Source organism: Brachyhypopomus gauderio, chromosome 9, assembly GCF_052324685.1.
Source record: "Brachyhypopomus gauderio isolate BG-103 chromosome 9, BGAUD_0.2, whole genome shotgun sequence".
Classification (NCBI taxonomy): domain Eukaryota; kingdom Metazoa; phylum Chordata; class Actinopteri; order Gymnotiformes; family Hypopomidae; genus Brachyhypopomus; species Brachyhypopomus gauderio.
The window spans coordinates 15,666,169-15,682,092 of NC_135219.1; the positions used below are offsets into that span (position 1 = coordinate 15,666,169).

The following is a 15,924-nucleotide window of genomic DNA, read 5'->3' on the forward strand; positions in this document are numbered from 1 at the left end:
AAACCTGGGCGTGGCTTACTATATCTGTCAAAACTATAATATATAAATATATGTCTAAATATTATATGTAACTATATATAATATGTAAGATGTAATTATAATATATACTATAATATATAGATATTCATAGACGGCATATTTTAATGGACAACTAAACGGACAATTCTGTACACATGAAAATATATAATACACAGAGATTTAGTGTAGTGTCGATCGATATAGTAGAGATATAAATTCTTCAAGGATGTTTTACATCTTTAAACTAAATTTGGACCGCTGCGTAAAATTCTCTCATACATTTACTGTCATTCACAGAACTTCCCTGACGTCCACAACATATATTTGCATGCTATTATCTAGTCACGCCTCGCTGTGATGTGACTGAAAGCCCTTTTAACCTATCGCATGCTCAAGCAATACATATTTTTGAGGAATCCACCAATGAGTCGTTAAGAGGCGGGCACTGGAAACCTCGCGAGAAAACGTTCCCGAAACGGGAAGACAACTCTGAGGAGAAAGTGTCGATGTTTTACATCTGAGGACGATTTAATAATGGTCGTATGTGGTTACTAGACAGAATATATCGGCCCAAAGCGTTTGATATTTGTGAATGAATATCAAGAAACACGTCCAGGCCATGTAACTGGCCACGCGTGAGTTAGCGTACTAGAAAGGATAACTTATAGCCAAGGTAGCTAACTAGCTCAGCTAACCTGTCTAGGCTAGTTCGCTAGCTGGGTTAGCTGGTCAGATAACTCTCCTTCATTCGGTCAGGCTCCTTCATTCCTGGTCAGATAATTCTCCTTCATTCGGCCAGGTAACTCTCCGTCATTCGGTCAGGTAACTTCATTCCTGGTCAGGTAACTCTCTTTCATTTGGAAGTTGGTCGGCTAGCTGTGCGCCCGTAGCTTCCCCCCAGTATCTGTAGATGTTATTAGCTACATATGCAGAGCAGAAATGAGGAGAGAAGACTGTGGAGGCAACGCCAGACGCCACTTACATCGACGGTCTGAGTGGCGGAGGAGAGTTGAGTCAACGGACCAAACTGATGGGTAAAACTCATAAATAACTCACAAATTACCTCACAGATAATTTAATTGGCTATCTACTAGGTTCATCTTGGTTCTTAGTGCTATATCAGACTGATGTTGGCGGATTCTCTCTACACATTACTATATTAATTGTCTGTTCCATAATGACCCACTTAGTTACCCAATTGCCTAAATTTCATGTTTGAAGAGTCTGTGTCACCCTGTTAACGGTTGTGTTCATTTACAGCGATGGCAGTCCATCAGCAGGGCCCTCAGCCAGGGCTGCAGAAAACACCTCGGATCGATTCTCTGGCTCATCGTCCGGACCCTCAGCTCCCGCACCGGGTCAGCTCTCATCTCTGGTGAAAAAGATTCACTCAGGTTATCTCTTAAATCACATCTGGTCACAGGCAGCCTCTCCTTTTCTTTTCTTTTTCAGAGTTGCCAGGCTTTTACTTCGACGCAGAGAAAAACCGCTATTTCCGACTGCTGCCTGGCCACAACAACTGCAATCCGTTAACGAGAGAGATGTTGGAGATGAAGGAGCAAGAGAAGAAGAGATCGAAGCTGCTTGCGGAGGATGAACAACCCAGAAAGGCAAGTTTGATTGAAACAGAAGAGCGATAATTCATAGTTGGGGCTGCGGGTAATAACATTTGGCTTGCTGGTGTGGATAAGCTTGTGACCAGCTTGTATCCCTCCACAGAAAGCTCCACGGACTGGCCTTAACTCAACCTTGCTGTTGCAGAAAAGACATTTGGGCGTACTGCCTCCAAGCTCCTACTGTAGGTATGGCATCAGTACACGTGCATACGCCCTGCCTGCTTTTCCCTCAGAAGTGTCAGCCAACTGCATGACAAATCGACCAGATTAGGGTACGGTGGCCCTGTGGTTGGTGGGTGGTGTTGAGGTCGGGTTCTTCTCTGTGTCAGGCTGCTCCATGAGGTGAAGGTTAGTGAGATGAAGCGGCACAAGCTGGAGGTCCAGAGCTCCGAGTCCAGCAGCCCCAACACCGACAACTTCCGCCTCATTGTGGTGAGTTCTGTGTCCGTATGTGCACGCCAAAGGCCTCTGGAACACGGAATTGCCGTCCCATGTCCAAATGGGATTAGGCATACTTCCTCTCTGAAAGATTGTTTGTTGTTGTATTTGAACTACTTTGCTGAGCCCCCCCCCCCCCCCCCCCCAATGCTCCCCCTCACAGGCAGACTCGGCTTGCGAGCGCGTGTTCACCGTGAACGACGTTTCGCACGGAGGGTGCAAGTACGGCATCATGAACTTCCACGGCTGCTCCAAGGGCTCCCTGTCAGCGGAGATGTGCGACAACCTGTACTTCACTAATCGCAAGGTGTGCTCGGGACTCAAACACCTTGGCTATGAGGGCGGGGCAGGGCGGAGGTGTGTTTCCTGTGACTAACTGACTTGGTTCCTCTGTTTCAGGTGAACTCTGTGTGCTGGGCTTCTGTGACTCACTCAGACTCTCATGTCCTGTATCCTTTTAAATGATGAATTTGTTCATGAAGTATTTCTCACTCCAGCGCTGTGGTGGGAGAGGATCAATGAGAGTGTTTGTTTTCCTGACACATCCCACCAGGTTGTGTTTGGTTGGTATATCTCAGACTCCGGGATGTGTCAGTTTACTGCCTGCATCTCTGTTCAGTAACTCCAACCCTGGTGAGACAGACGTTCTCCTTCCTGCCTCCACTGCTCCCACTACTCCAGTGTTCCTCCCCTTACTGCTGTTTTGAACTGCTACTGACAGAATAAGTACAAGTCATTAGTCAATAAGCGTTCACGCCCGACGCCCCCGCACCTGACGTCACCACATCTGCTTCCATTTATTCTGTTACCAGATCAGCCTGGGATGCTTTGCAGCTTTAAGATCTCTACAGCCTGGTCATGTGCCTGGTGCCTGAACCCACAGGCTGATAAAACCTTCAGTACTGGTGAGAGATACATGTGTGTGTGTGTTTTCAGTTATTTGTTCGATGCAGTATTTCACATGCCGAACGTGAGACTCTTCTGTGCTACACATGCAGGTCTTTCGCGTCACGTGATCGTGACGGATGCGGTGACCGGCCGGAGACAGATGTACAGCACCGCCAGTGACGTTCTGGCTCAGCAGTTTGCGCTGCGAGTGAGTAGGACCAGCCTGGAGGGGCTTAACTGGATCACTGCGCACACAACACGCAGATAATGTGCTGTGTTCCGCACCAGACCATCCTCATAACATCCATCACACCATCAAAGTACACAGCATGGCCTTGTCAATAGCAAAGCGAGTGGGTTTGTAGGCTGAGAAACCTCCCACTCCTTTTACCTCAGAAAAAAATAATAATTCTACAAATGTTATTCTGCTCTCAAAGCAAGTTTCTCCTCACTGAAGTGTAGAGTGTTTCGGGCGTGGGGCTGGGCGTAACTGTCCCGTGTGCTGCGTCAGGACCCGGTGCTGTTTAACGGATGCCGCTCGGGCGAGATCTTCAGCATCGACCTGCGGCAGCGCAGCAGGGGGCGGGACCAGAGCTGGAAGGCGTGTCGCATGCAGCAGGGCTCCGCCGTCACCGCCGTCCGGCTCCTGCAGGACGAGAACTACCTCCTCGCCGCCGACATGCTGGGGAAGGTCGGCCCCTACGGAAACCGCCATCGCCCGCGACGGCAACAGCCGATCGGACCAAATAGTATTTCAGAAACGACTCCGGCTTCGTTGATTTGTTTTTAACCTCTTTTGGTTCCTGGTTGGGCCTCCTCAGATCAAGCTGTGGGACGTTCGTGTGAGACGGACCGTGAGGCAGTATGAAGGTCACCATAATGAGTACGCCTACCTGCCTCTTCACCTGAGTGAGCCGGAGGGGCTGCTGCTAGCAGGTAAACGCTCGTTTAGAGCTCATCGTTTTCTCTTGCCGTTGACGACTAAGTAGATTTGATTCTTTGGAGTTTACTAACCTAGATTATTATATTAAGTTATTTCAGTTTTGATCGTACACTTGTGTATACAGTCGGCCAGGACTGCTACACCCGCCTGTGGAGCCTCGGAGATGGACATCTCCTCAGGACGATCCCGTCTCCTCACCCAGCAGGCAAGAACTCCATCCCCAACGTGGTCTTCTCCTCCCAGCTGGGAGGCCGCACCGGACTACCAGGCCTTCTTATGGCCGTCTGCCACGATCTCTATTACTACCCGTACAACAGTGACTACCAGGAGGGGCTAACGTCAGAAGGGCCAGCCGTAAGCCCACACTCCAAGCCTGTCATCTGATCTTCTGAGAGACAACACGGTCCTCGGTCTAGATGATGCGTTTTGAGCACACATTCATGGTGTTTCCATACTAAAAGTTGTACTCGCGATTGTAGCCAACAAATGAAATTATTTAGGATCCAGGCCTTCTGGGTATTCATTCATTCAACTTCTGTATTTGTCACACTTGATATATCTTTGAGGGGGTCACACAAGATCTCAAAACGGGTCATTACATTTTTTTTTTCTAGTTTGGGAGCTACTTGAATTTTAACCTCCGTAAGTGCAATCTCTGCAGGATATGATTGAAAACGTGTATTTTAGATTTGAACATTTTTGAAAATGAATAGACTGTATAGTCTATGTAGACTTTGTATATGGCAAAATATTCCTCAAAGTGTCCGTACAATAACAATAAACACAGCCAATTTGAGAGTCACAACCAAGGATCATAGCTTCAGTGAATACACAGGTTTATAACTTCAGTAGAATTACTTACACTTAATTCTTAATAAATTCTTGTACACTATCTAGCAACAACAATTTTCTTTTTTTTCCTCTCCCCCATGTTGAGTGGCCTTAACAGATTTTTTGTGAAATCTGTGTTTTTTGTGTGAAAATGTCCAAAGTGGTGAATGGTAATCAGATATGCAGAGAGCTGGGAAATGACACTACGTACTTTAGGAAACCTGAGTACCAGGTAATAGCAAACACTGCCATGTCTTCAGAAAGATGCTCCACTACATCACAGGTATTTATGTTTAATTTAATCAGCATACAAGGTGCATAAAACAGGAGTTACTCATGTTGGTGGTGCATCTGTCGCATTAAGTCATTCTCGTACGCCTCATAACTCAGACAAGTGCTTTATTTGTTTTTGGCTGAGAAACACTTTCCATAAATCTAATAACTCATTCAAGGGGCTAGATGACAGCTAGTGTATGAATTGAAATATGAATATCAACATTGTGAACAATGAGCATGAATTTATAAATAAAGTGGGTTGACCTACAGGTGTAAAGCCACCGGAAAATGCCACTTTTTATGCCTCTTCTGCAGTCTCTAAAACAGAAGCAGTATGCAGCCTGATCGTGACAACTGCAGTTATAAATTATTAAACAGTCCCATGAGATAACTGCTCAAGGATACGAGTGCAAACCATAAGGATAAAACCGCACTGTAACACCATATTAGGGTCATGCTTAAAGAAAAATTCTCCCCAGGTTGTGACTTTCAAAAGCAAAATTAAGTGTTTCCTAAAAGGACATTCAGAACGGAGGGACTGGTAGCATGAGAAGCCTGTATTCTACTCTGCAAGTCCCTTGTAGTGGCCACACAACTGCCTTTGCTTATAGTATAGACATTCTCTGGATTCATGCAGACCATAATCGTGGAGGGACGTGATTTGTCAAGTTTCGGTCATATCCACTAAATGCTAAAACCATAAAAACGTAATTAAGCCAGATATGACCGAAAGATCGGTGAACGGGCATGGTGGTGGCACAGTGAACATGGGTTACGTCAAATGATGTGCGATGGATTGTCAAAATAACATCAAGTGTTCCTCTGATGACTTGAGCTGCAAATAAGATTCATGACGTGCCGTTTCTCCTCCATTATAATATGGAGCCGGATTTCAGCGGCATCGACAAGCTCGCGAAAGGCGGCCGAGCGTCGGGGAGGGGAGAGCCGCCCCTCTCCGTTTTTACCGCCACCTTCAAAACCCAGCACGTCGCTCCCAACATGGGCTGAACCATTGTGACCTGAGAGCGGGGGGTGGCCGTGCGATGGTGTACCGCGAGGCCCGGTCCTGCTAGAGGTCCCCGGGTTTCTGGTTGCACGCGGCACACACCCGCACGGGATGGTCCCAGCCTCGAGAGGGCACGGGGCGCCGGTCGGGGGAGCAGCCGTCACACACGCCCTGACCGCACGCCCGGCAGTGGTGGATGGTGAGACGGGCGCTGAACTCGTTTTGGCATTGGTGGCAGCTGTGGATTTCGTGGTCGGGCACCCAGTAGGCGGGACGAGCGGCGTCCTTAACCAAACCTGCACGTACAGGGAGCACAAGTGGGGATTTGATGTCTGTTCTAGGAGTATATTTTAGCAATTACTGTGAAAACCTTCAGAAAAACGTAAATTGCTGCAACGAAGCGAATTTGCTGTAGTAGTTGTTTGTCTGAACATGCAAAGCTAACACACAGTGTATAGTGCCAGGGATTAAAATTACACAGCAGTACACAATGGAAATAAAAAAAATTTTAAACAATATATGCAAGTATATACTGAACTCTGCTGCACTTTAATTTCAGTTAAGTTACTTACAACCAAAACAAACCTAAGCCCAATCAAACTCAAATTAGATGTAGTTCTATTCCTAATCATGTAATCATTTTGTTTTACATTAAAGACAGAATGGTGCCATTTTGCTCTGACCACAGGCTCCTGAAGTAAGATTAAAACACACACCTAGAGGAATGTCAATGGCAGTGACCACAGCTCCTAAAGTGTTTTGTACCGCCTCTCCCACTTTCCTGGCTATCAGCGTGCCACTCTCATCTTCTTCCAACGCAGCGTCCAGCAGCTCTGAAGGAGAAACCGTTAGAACATGGACCGCCTAAACCTCTGACCACGTTAGCGGACGTGCGTGTCCGTTCGCGAGGACGATCTTCACGCAGGCGCACAGCAGGTAGCCCGTTAACTGGCACGACGGATCTTACCCTCTGGGATTCCCCTGTTCTGGAAGCAGGCGTCACACACCCTGACCGGGGCCAGTCCCCAGCCTCTCTCTGGCACCGGCCTGCTCTTAGACGAGCAGCCGTCACAGAAGCCCTCTCCGCAGGCCCGACAGTGGTGCTTTGTGTCGCTGTCCTTGAAGGTTTCACGGCACTTGTAACAATTCTGAAACAATTCACAAATATATTCCATACAGGGTTCGGTAATTCTTCCACACCGTCTGTACAGCATGTAACTTTAAAGTTTCTAGCTGATATAACCAGATAGGATACTGTATGGATCCACCCCAGCACTCCTATCCATAATGTTAATTAACATATACAGCACACAACTTACCCAGACCTACTGTTAACTCTACCTAATCAGATACCACACAATACACATCACCACTAACCTTAACCAGTCATACCCCGAAAGACTCGAAATACAAGACAGTAGTTAAGACGTACAAATATAAGAGAGTTGGGTTTCCAGTAAGCCGGTGCAATCTGGTCCGTGAGCCAGGATGTGACGGCCTTGGCGGGCTTGACGCTCAGCTCGGACACGGACTGAGCCACGTAGTTCACCCCGTCCAGCAGCCTCTGGGCTGCATTGTTGTTGTCCTTCAAGAACCTATCGGACTTTCAAAACAGAAGCGAACCGTGTAATTGACACCAAACGTAAGAGCTGAGGTAGGCAAGGGACGTGAAAACAGAACGGGGCTTCTTGGTGGTTCTTACCCCTGGCCAAACATGTTGGATCTCAGTACGGACCACTGTGTCCACGGGATCCTGGTTCCCATACCAGTACTGCCTGCTTCTGTAGATCACTGAACAGTTTGGACATTCAATCACATACCTACAACAACAAAAAAAAGTGTCTGCTTTCAGATACGACCCCAAAAGCAGAGCTAAACGCTCAGTTATATAACGAAAACAGAAAGCAGGACTCACCCAGACCACGCATATATTGCCAAACCAAACCAGGGTGAGTCAGAGGACGCAGTCGTCTTGGGAACAACAATCACCTCCTTACCACTCTCATAACATGCCTAGGAGCCAAACATGCACAATATGACATCATCCAAAGGCCACAAAAAGGCATCACAGAGTGTACCGGAGGAGAGGGCGTGCGCCTGCAGTCAGCCCCTGCCTTGCACGTGTAGATGCGGTTGTCGTAGTGGGCGGAGTATCGACAGCGGTGCTTGGCCTCGTGGGTCACGCCCTCCCTCAGATGGTTCATGCTGTTCTTGCAGCCGGCGCTGAAAAGCCACATAAGCAGAGGGCTTTAGGAGGCGTGGACCGTGGCGCCCACAGCGCCCGGCTCTGGTCCGGTACGCGGCTCCGTGTACTCACCCGCAGCTCAGGCAGATACTGGAGCAGGTGAAGTACTCGTCGGGGAAGAAGGAGTTGCTGGTCAGGTGCTCGTCGGGGATCTCGCCGCTGAAGCGTTCGCTCAAGGCCTGAAAGCACCCAGGTGTGAACAGTCTTACGGCTGCATAAGCCAGACGGCATTCTGAAGAGCTTCACATCGCACATCAAAGCAAGAGTGGCTCATTAAAAATAAGTGGATTGTTTTGTTTCAATTATTTCTTAATTATTTCTCAATTATGTGTTCAAATCCAGGACGCTTCATTTGATTCACATAAAACCAGCCATACAGGAGCCACAAATAAATAAATCGACCCCAAACCCCTGACTTTGAGAGTCTTTACAGTCCTAATCTTTTTTTTTTGGGGGGGGGGGGGGGGGGGGGGGGTAAGGCTTAATTTTGGCAACCCTTGTCCACAGAGGCAAGTGCAACGCTTCAGCCAGAAGCACCCTCACCTGGAGAGCTTTGTGGATGACGCAGGCGGAGCGCGGCGAGCGGGTGGTGCTGTTCTCCAGCTGTAGCTCCACGCTGCGCAGCAGACCGCTGAAGTCCGTCGGGGGGTTGTAGGTGCGGGTGCCTCGGTACTGGATCGAGCTGAAGGCTTCGGGGCAGAGGTTGAGCTTCCTGAAGCGCTCCTGGAGAAGACGTTCGGCAGACTCCAGCGGCTTATCTGCAGAAGCGAAACTGATGCATCATGGCCAAGAAAATCACAACCGACAACCAGCTCAGGTGTGCTCAGGTGTATTTAACCCTATAGCCACTTTGTGCAAATAGATAAATGAATGCAGAGGTACTAAAACTATACAGGTGTTTGTTTAACACAGGGGTGTTACAGTTAAACATGCATTTGTTTGACTAATAAAACCAGAGGGGCCCAGTGCACTGACCTGAACCTAGTAACTTGGTATGGACAGTCTCGTGAAATATGATCACGGCTGGGCCCAGAGTGGAGAGCGGTACGTCCAGACCACAGCGGGCAGTGGTGGCCTTCAGCTCCTTGGTGAAGTGCTTTAAATAAGCATCCGAGGCGTCGCCCAGGAATTTGAACAGATCGTCGTGGAGGCGGTCGGCGTGAGTGCGGTAAATGACCAGGTCCGACACGGCCAGCACCTTGAGCAGGAGACGCGTCCTCTGGCCCTGATTGGTTCCTGCCCCCAGCAGTCCCTCCGTGTCTATGACCACTACTTTGTGCACTGGGTCAAGTGCAGCCCACACCCCCACAGTGCAGGACTCCTGCGTGGGGGACGTCTTGAACACCTCACGGCCCTTGAAGAAGGTGTGGTTGAGGGTGTGAGATTTGCCCTCTCCTGTATTCCCAAAGATGGACACCACCTTCAGGAGCTCCTCTGGTGCGCAGGTCAGCCTGTTTACGAAGTCATCGCCATCCTTCACCTGTTCACAGGATATAACATACATTTTAGGTACAGGAAATATATGTCCATCATGAATGAGGGTTAATTCTACCCAACTGGTTCACTTACCTGCATTTCCTCTTTTTCATCCACTAGTAAAAAGCTGCAAACCTTGTCAAGTTGAGCCATGGCGCCCTCCCACTCCCCATCACCAGAACTCACGTTCACTTCTGGAGGTTTGGAAGGCGGATAAGGAGCGAGCGGGTGTTTCCTCTTGTTGACTCCGCTGTGCGTTCGTTTCTGACAGTCCAAACATAAATTTATTTTGCATCCTTGACAGCGGACCACCGCCCTCAGCCGACCGCCGTTACCGGGGCCGCCGTAGGCCTTGCACGAGTCGCAGAAAGGCACGTGGCCCGGCGCGATTCGGGTGCGGTCGTGGTTCCTCATGCGCTCCTGACGATGGAGCTCAAGTTCGCAGCGCTGGCACTGCAGGCTGCCGCACTCGTCGCACTCGTAACCGGCCTCGTCTGCGCCGCCACACGCGTAACTCTCCTGACACACCAACACGCCGTTCACCCCCTTCTCTACATTCACGCCTTGCCCGCTCATCGTAGGACTGACCAGGGAAGCTGAATTTTTGAGTAACTTCTAAAACCGTCAAACGTGTGGATTAGAACCATTGAATTTAATTGACCAATATGCAAGTATTATTCCCTCAAATGTTTTGCTACTTTAAAGGCAGAAATGACATGGAGAAATAACGCCACCACTGCCATAAAAAATTGTTTACAAGTCGAAAAAAGTAAATCGTAGCTCTACTTAAAACAACGGACACTTGAAACAGTAGGTTTAATGTATCGCTATACTCAACACAGCTGTAATGTCAAATTCTATAATGCTCATAATCTGATTTTTTAGCTATATACATATAACTAAATTCTTTAGCTATACAGATCTAAAAATAGATCAGTTATCACCATACTAACTTGCCATTGATGCATTTAGCTAGCTACCTAGCAAAAAAGCCAGCTGTCTGAAGTGACCAAGCACAACATACATGCACAAGCAACTATGGTTAGTGTATTTAATGACCAGATCAGTTCAATGGTCCTCTCGCCTCTGGTAACGGAAACAATTCAACCACAGACCGTGGGACACACTTCAACCACAGACCGTGGGACACACTTCAACCACAGACCGTGGGACACACTTCAACCACAGACCGTGGGACACACTTCAACCACAGACCGTGGGACACACTTCAATCACAGACCGTGGGACACACTTCAATCACAGACCGTAGGACACACTTCAACCACAGACCGTAGGACACATTTCAATCACAGACCATAGGACACACTTCAATCACAGACCACCAGCCACAGACCACCCAGCACTGCTGTCCCCTTCAGCTTTTGTTCAAGCTAGATAGCTATCTAGCAACGTTAGCATTCGTGTCAGGAAAACGGAACACTGCCATCTAGCTGGCCATAAACACCACATTTGCTTATCTTACACCCAATACATCTAATGTTGTTCGTGTCAGTTATGTCCGTTATATCTCCAGTGTTTACCCAGACACCGTCACCGACACAGTCCGTGGTCAACAGCCTCCTCCTAGCACAACAACACAACAACTCTGGAACAATATATGATGGATATTCTTAACCTAACGAGCCGCGGAGAGGCATAAAACGTCGTGTGCTGTAACCTTTCTTTCACAAGGACAGTAGAAGATGCCGGTCGTTCAGAGAAACAGGTAAAAACGGGTAAAAACAGGGAACTATTTTCCAACCAGCTAGTTAAAATAATTCCCCTCCCCGGTCGGGTTCGTAGTGTCGCTGCCAGGTCACATCAGCTGATCAACTTGTTTTCAACGTGAGGTCAAAGGGTAATCCTCGCAAGGTTCCTTGGGATATGTAGTATATGTGTGAGCGTTACCATTTCGAAAACGTTACATATAATTACATTTTGATCAAACTATTCCATTAAGCTATAGTTAGTTGGCCAAGGTCATTGCGTTGACTTCAAAGCCACCAAAGTTTTAGAATGATATATTAACGGCTCTGAATAATCACATTATTTTCAGCACTTGGTAAAACTCAATTACCCACAGTTCACAGAGGTTACCGAGTAGTTTTTTTTTCTTGATGTGCACTGATGTTCAACAAACCTTACAATTATAGGAATGCGCATATACTTAGTTCAACAAAATTGTAATTGAAATTGTATTGTCTTATAGTTACACGCTTTGTTTTGTACAGGCGTTATAGTTAATTAGTGTACTACTAACTTAGTCTTTTGTGAAGTTTGACAGCGTTCTTGACAGCCGGGCAGCCGTTAGGTCAACACCAACATGGCGGAACAGAACGAGCTCACAGACATAAACGGGAGACCAATTTCATTAGACTGCCAAACATACTCCCCCTTTTGTAGAGAGTTCACCGTCAGCTCCCCAAAGGTGTCTTTGTGCAAGGTGACGGTCTGCACCTGTTCAGTGTGGCTATTTGCCTACGCTGTGTTTTTTGTCACAGAGGTAAGTAGCTTAGCTAGCTAGGGATTTTTCAAAATAAAAGTCACGCTGCGTTTGGCGTCTGTTCGTGATGGTGAGACCTAGCTAACGTGGGATTTTTCAAAATAAGTCACGCTGCGTTCGGCGTCTGTTCGTGGTGGTGAGACGATGACTTCTCGCCTAGAACACCGCGGTTCTGTCGAGCGCCATCATCGTCACGCTGGTTGGGATGATGCTCCACATTCACCTGGTCAAAGTGGACCGGGAGACACTGCTCGTAATCGGCTCCCTGGGGGTCCAGTTGTCCACTTCCTACGCCTCGGGTCGGGAGAGCACCACGTTCATTGAGATGGGCAGGATCAAAGACATCGTGATCAACGAGGCGGTTTACATGGTGGGGAGGCACTTTCTTTATAATTACACGATTGCAGGCAAGCCCTGTCACTCACTGAAGACAGCTTAATAAACGTGACCGGTTACACGAAATGCTTGTATCTAAAGTCTTACATATACAGATATGCATGTGTTTTCTTTCCAGCAAAGTATTATATACTACCTATGCATTCTGATAAAGGATTCAGCAGATCCCAATGGAGTCTCCAGTGTCGTCCCCCTGTTCCAGGTTTGTAGTATTTCTACAAAGTACATTTTAATGGCTTATTACCCTGTAGACTCTGACACAGTATACAGCTGTAGAGGTGTCTATTTGGTTAGTAAACATGAGTCAAAAACAGCATCTGTAGTGAAATAAAACCTTTCAGAGTAATATGTAATATTTTGCATTTTTTTCTCCAGAGTTCAAAGCCGAGACTAAATTGTCTGGTCCAGGTATACAAAAGCTGTCAGGAGATAATTGCACAGGCCCAATGACACAATGGTAAAGGTATAACGCTGGAACATCAAGTCTTGCCACATGTTCAGAATATCTCTTCAGTTACGTTACATTTCCAGGCGTGTATTTATAGCCCTTTCTGTGTCTGTTTACCACCAGTTCTTTCTTCTTGACGGTTAAACTGCTTGCCAACCAGGTGTGGGATTCCCCTTCAAGAGTCCTGCGCCATTTTTTTTACCTAATCATTAATCCATGGTAGATTTATTTATCATTGTATTGTGAATCAGTGTACATGACCTCTACAGTATGAAATGTAAGTATGTTGCAATAAAATAACATTGATAAATGGTATTCTGCTAAATGATTTATTGATTCGTCGTTATATCCGGAGAGTTATTTTTACTTTACCATACTTAAAAATATATGTTGTTCTTATGTTATACAGAAAATGGCATGGTATTTGTGTGTCTTTTTAGCTTATATATTTAATATTTTTATGGGCATTTTCAACACATTAGTGACAAATTAAAATTACTGTAGTAAATGTTTCATGGGTTTTCAAAACTTCAAAATAATAGTGTTAACGTTAGGTATCCAGTAGGGGGGAATCATGCGCCTCTTCTACACTGATTAGGAATGAAGATAAAATCACAAGAAAATGTTTGTAAATCCTTCAATCAGATTGATGCACAGTTTGCATGAAAAATGTGATGGCATTATTTAAGTCATAATACATAATGACAATGCAGATGTACAGGGCCATGTCATTATTTAAACACATGGTTTTAAGCAGTATCTGGAAGTCATTCACTATTCCAACACACACATACACACACATTTTGTGCAAAATAAGGGCTTACTTTGCATGAAATGATAACCCTCCACACACTAATGTCATATCACACAGTCCATAGCTTCTCAAGCACTGTGCCAGGGCACATAAGTGTGCCGTGGAAGATTATCCAATTTCACCTGATTGGTACTCTAATAATAAATAATAGTTGCAACATTTTTGTTTGGTGTGTCTTGTGATATTTCTAATATGAAATATGTGTCATAACTCAAAAAGGTTGGGAAACACTGGTTTAAAGGATCGCTATAATTGATGATAAAGATGTCCTTCGTGTTTTTAGTCCATAGGAGCTGGACTTTTAATACACGCTGTCTCATAATCGAATTACATGGGATAAAGATGGTTTAATTTAGATTATTTAGAAATTTAGATGGTTTAATTAAATGGTTCTGTGTTGTATTTGTGTTGATAAAGTTACAAAATGAATTATTCCAAGCATACTATTATTAGCAACTATTGTGTTCTTGCTTTTCATAAAACTCAATATTTGTATTCTACATATATGCACTGAGAATACATGTACCTTTGAAGGTACATTTTTGTTTATTCAGTGTTCATTACCTCCTTTATTGGTAGTAGCTACAGCCAAACACTTCTTAAAGACACTAATCACACTATTCCCACACAGCAGCGTGGGTCTCTGTTCAAAAATGTTTAACTTGCTTACTTCTCTTGTTTGATCAGTTTGTTTCAAGTCATGTCACGGCATTTAAATGGGATTGTGGACTTTGCGGTTCTGAAATACAGAATGTCTTCAGTTTGAATTGCTCTGCTGTTAACTGACTCCTGTGTTTTGGATTATTGTCATGCTATGTGACCCAGCCTCCGTCGAGTATCAGCTCATGGGCACACCGCCTGATATTCTGTCTTTCCTCATACATCTTGGATTTCATTGCCCTTTCAGTATTAACTGCAAACTATTCAGATCTGGAGGCAGCAAAGAAGTTGCACATTATTACACACTAACCGTTTATATTGTGCTTCACAGCTAGAATAAAGTTTTCATGTCTGGTGGTATACAGTGTTTTATATATATTGTCTGTAAATGCAAATTAGGTAAAAATGTGCTTTCCTAAGTCCCGTCGTTTCCAATAATGTGTTGTAAGTGCTCTTTATTTTAATACATCTTATTTAAATAAAGGGCACTTAGAAGGCAAATCTAGAATGGGTGAATGTTATTGTTTTGTTTATTAACAGAAGAGTCATTTATGACGACCAATGCACCAATGTTAACTAAAGGTAGTTTTGGGGCAATTGATCACTATGGCCTGAAGTTTTAGCTTACATTTTGTCATTTTATAATATGAACATTCTTTGCAACCTTCTCATGGCCACTATTGTGGGTTATTTGAGGGATTATGTTAATCTAGCCTGCTTCTTTGCAGATCTGTGCAAGGTCTTATAAGAAAGTATTTTAGTTTAGAGGCATCTCAGAGATTGAATACACATACAGTCGTTCGTCTAACCAAATTATACAGGATGAATGAGGTTAAACTATTTTGTATTTGCAATGTGTTTGTGAGGTGCTTGGTTGATTTGATTGGACATGAACCGTGTGACAACTGATGACAAACTTTCCAGTGACAGTGATTTCACATGACTTGTCTAGAACAGCTGCTCTGCAGTGTGCTTGGTGAGAATTTGCTCATCAACCCATTACTGACTCATAGCAATGACTGCACGGGGCTTCCAAAGCTGGAGAGATCCTAACTCCTAGTTTGAGTTAAAGCAACTTTAGGCCCAGCCATTCTCTTATATGGCACTGTACAAAATAATCTGCACATAAATCAACAGTATTTCCTGCTAGTCTCTTGCTTCTCAGACAGAGCAGTTACACAGGTTTGCCTATTGCAGAGAAACGAAAGATCAACCACCCAGGCTCAAGTCGTGTTTACGTCCTGCCAAACCTTTCTGTTTTTTCTTAGGTGCACTTATTACCAATTTATCAACAGTTATTAAGAGCTTGAACAGTTGTTCCTCATGCATGCCCTTAAAACATGTCTGAACAAGAATAGACTAAAAG

At 45.5% G+C, this 15,924-nt stretch overlaps 3 protein-coding genes across 6 annotated transcripts; 2 read left to right on the forward strand and 1 right to left on the reverse strand.

Annotated features, from left to right (window-relative positions):
* The first annotated feature begins 463 nt into the window (after positions 1 to 463).
* Positions 464 to 4,795, forward strand: wdr21 (WD repeat domain 21). Of its 2 annotated transcripts, XM_077017576.1 has the most exons (13): positions 464 to 1,052; positions 1,279 to 1,376; positions 1,471 to 1,632; positions 1,742 to 1,820; positions 1,964 to 2,066; positions 2,236 to 2,379; positions 2,472 to 2,521; positions 2,626 to 2,705; positions 2,885 to 2,977; positions 3,071 to 3,168; positions 3,472 to 3,651; positions 3,782 to 3,896; positions 4,028 to 4,795. In XM_077017576.1, exons 1-13 carry the CDS (start codon positions 958 to 960, stop codon positions 4,285 to 4,287), a joined length of 1,557 nt encoding a protein of 518 aa, XP_076873691.1. In that variant the 5' UTR covers positions 464 to 957; the 3' UTR covers positions 4,288 to 4,795. The 2 variants fall into 2 exon arrangements, with proteins under 2 accessions (XP_076873691.1, XP_076873690.1); XM_077017575.1 differs by having other exon boundaries at positions 2,885 to 3,168.
* Positions 4,796 to 5,116: 321 nt separating this feature from the next.
* On the reverse strand, positions 5,117 to 11,840 carry zfyve1 (zinc finger, FYVE domain containing 1). 2 transcript variants are annotated; one of them, XM_077017574.1, is made up of 12 exons: positions 11,374 to 11,840; positions 9,831 to 10,352; positions 9,237 to 9,741; positions 8,805 to 9,019; positions 8,334 to 8,440; positions 8,131 to 8,239; positions 7,932 to 8,029; positions 7,719 to 7,836; positions 7,449 to 7,619; positions 6,984 to 7,164; positions 6,733 to 6,849; positions 5,117 to 6,312 (listed from the first exon to the last, which is right to left on the reverse strand). In XM_077017574.1, exons 2-12 carry the CDS (start codon positions 10,311 to 10,313, stop codon positions 6,080 to 6,082), a joined length of 2,337 nt encoding a protein of 778 aa, XP_076873689.1. In that variant the 5' UTR covers positions 10,314 to 10,352; positions 11,374 to 11,840; the 3' UTR covers positions 5,117 to 6,079. The 2 variants fall into 2 exon arrangements, with proteins under 2 accessions (XP_076873689.1, XP_076873688.1); XM_077017573.1 differs by having other exon boundaries at positions 9,831 to 11,840.
* A 17-nt stretch (positions 11,841 to 11,857) lies between these two features.
* On the forward strand, positions 11,858 to 13,399 carry pigh (phosphatidylinositol glycan anchor biosynthesis, class H). 2 transcript variants are annotated; one of them, XM_077017584.1, is made up of 5 exons: positions 11,858 to 12,240; positions 12,401 to 12,610; positions 12,755 to 12,838; positions 13,012 to 13,099; positions 13,208 to 13,399. In XM_077017584.1, the coding sequence occupies exons 1-4, from the start codon at positions 12,061 to 12,063 to the stop codon at positions 13,084 to 13,086; spliced, it is 549 nt and encodes a 182-aa protein (XP_076873699.1). In that variant the 5' UTR covers positions 11,858 to 12,060; the 3' UTR covers positions 13,087 to 13,099; positions 13,208 to 13,399. The 2 variants fall into 2 exon arrangements, with proteins under 2 accessions (XP_076873699.1, XP_076873701.1); XM_077017586.1 differs by having other exon boundaries at positions 11,859 to 12,240; positions 13,012 to 13,093.
* Positions 13,400 to 15,924: the final 2,525 nt, after the last annotated feature.

What these genes read in the sequence shown, in the direction of transcription:
- wdr21 (XM_077017575.1), top strand. Translation starts at nt 958, where the DNA reads ATGAGGAGAGAAGACTGTGGAGGCAACGCCAGACGCCACTTACATCGA. An exon ending in TCAACGGACCAAACTGATGG is followed by an intron (nt 1,053 to 1,278) that starts GTAAAACTCATA and finishes GTTCATTTACAG; the next exon opens with CGATGGCAGTCCATCAGCAG. An exon ending in ACCCTCAGCTCCCGCACCGG is followed by an intron (nt 1,377 to 1,470) that starts GTCAGCTCTCAT and finishes TTTCTTTTTCAG; the next exon opens with AGTTGCCAGGCTTTTACTTC.
- zfyve1 (XM_077017574.1), bottom strand. Translation starts at nt 10,313, where the DNA reads ATGAGCGGGCAAGGCGTGAATGTAGAGAAGGGGGTGAACGGCGTGTTG. An exon ending in ACCGCATCTACACGTGCAAG is followed by an intron (nt 8,030 to 8,130) that starts GCAGGGGCTGAC and finishes TTTGGCTCCTAG; the next exon opens with GCATGTTATGAGAGTGGTAA. An exon ending in TCCAACATGTTTGGCCAGGG is followed by an intron (nt 7,620 to 7,718) that starts GTAAGAACCACC and finishes CTGTTTTGAAAG; the next exon opens with TCCGATAGGTTCTTGAAGGA.
- pigh (XM_077017584.1), top strand. Translation starts at nt 12,061, where the DNA reads ATGGCGGAACAGAACGAGCTCACAGACATAAACGGGAGACCAATTTCA. An exon ending in CTGTGTTTTTTGTCACAGAG is followed by an intron (nt 12,241 to 12,400) that starts GTAAGTAGCTTA and finishes CTTCTCGCCTAG; the next exon opens with AACACCGCGGTTCTGTCGAG. An exon ending in GTGTCGTCCCCCTGTTCCAG is followed by an intron (nt 12,839 to 13,011) that starts GTTTGTAGTATT and finishes TTTTTTCTCCAG; the next exon opens with AGTTCAAAGCCGAGACTAAA.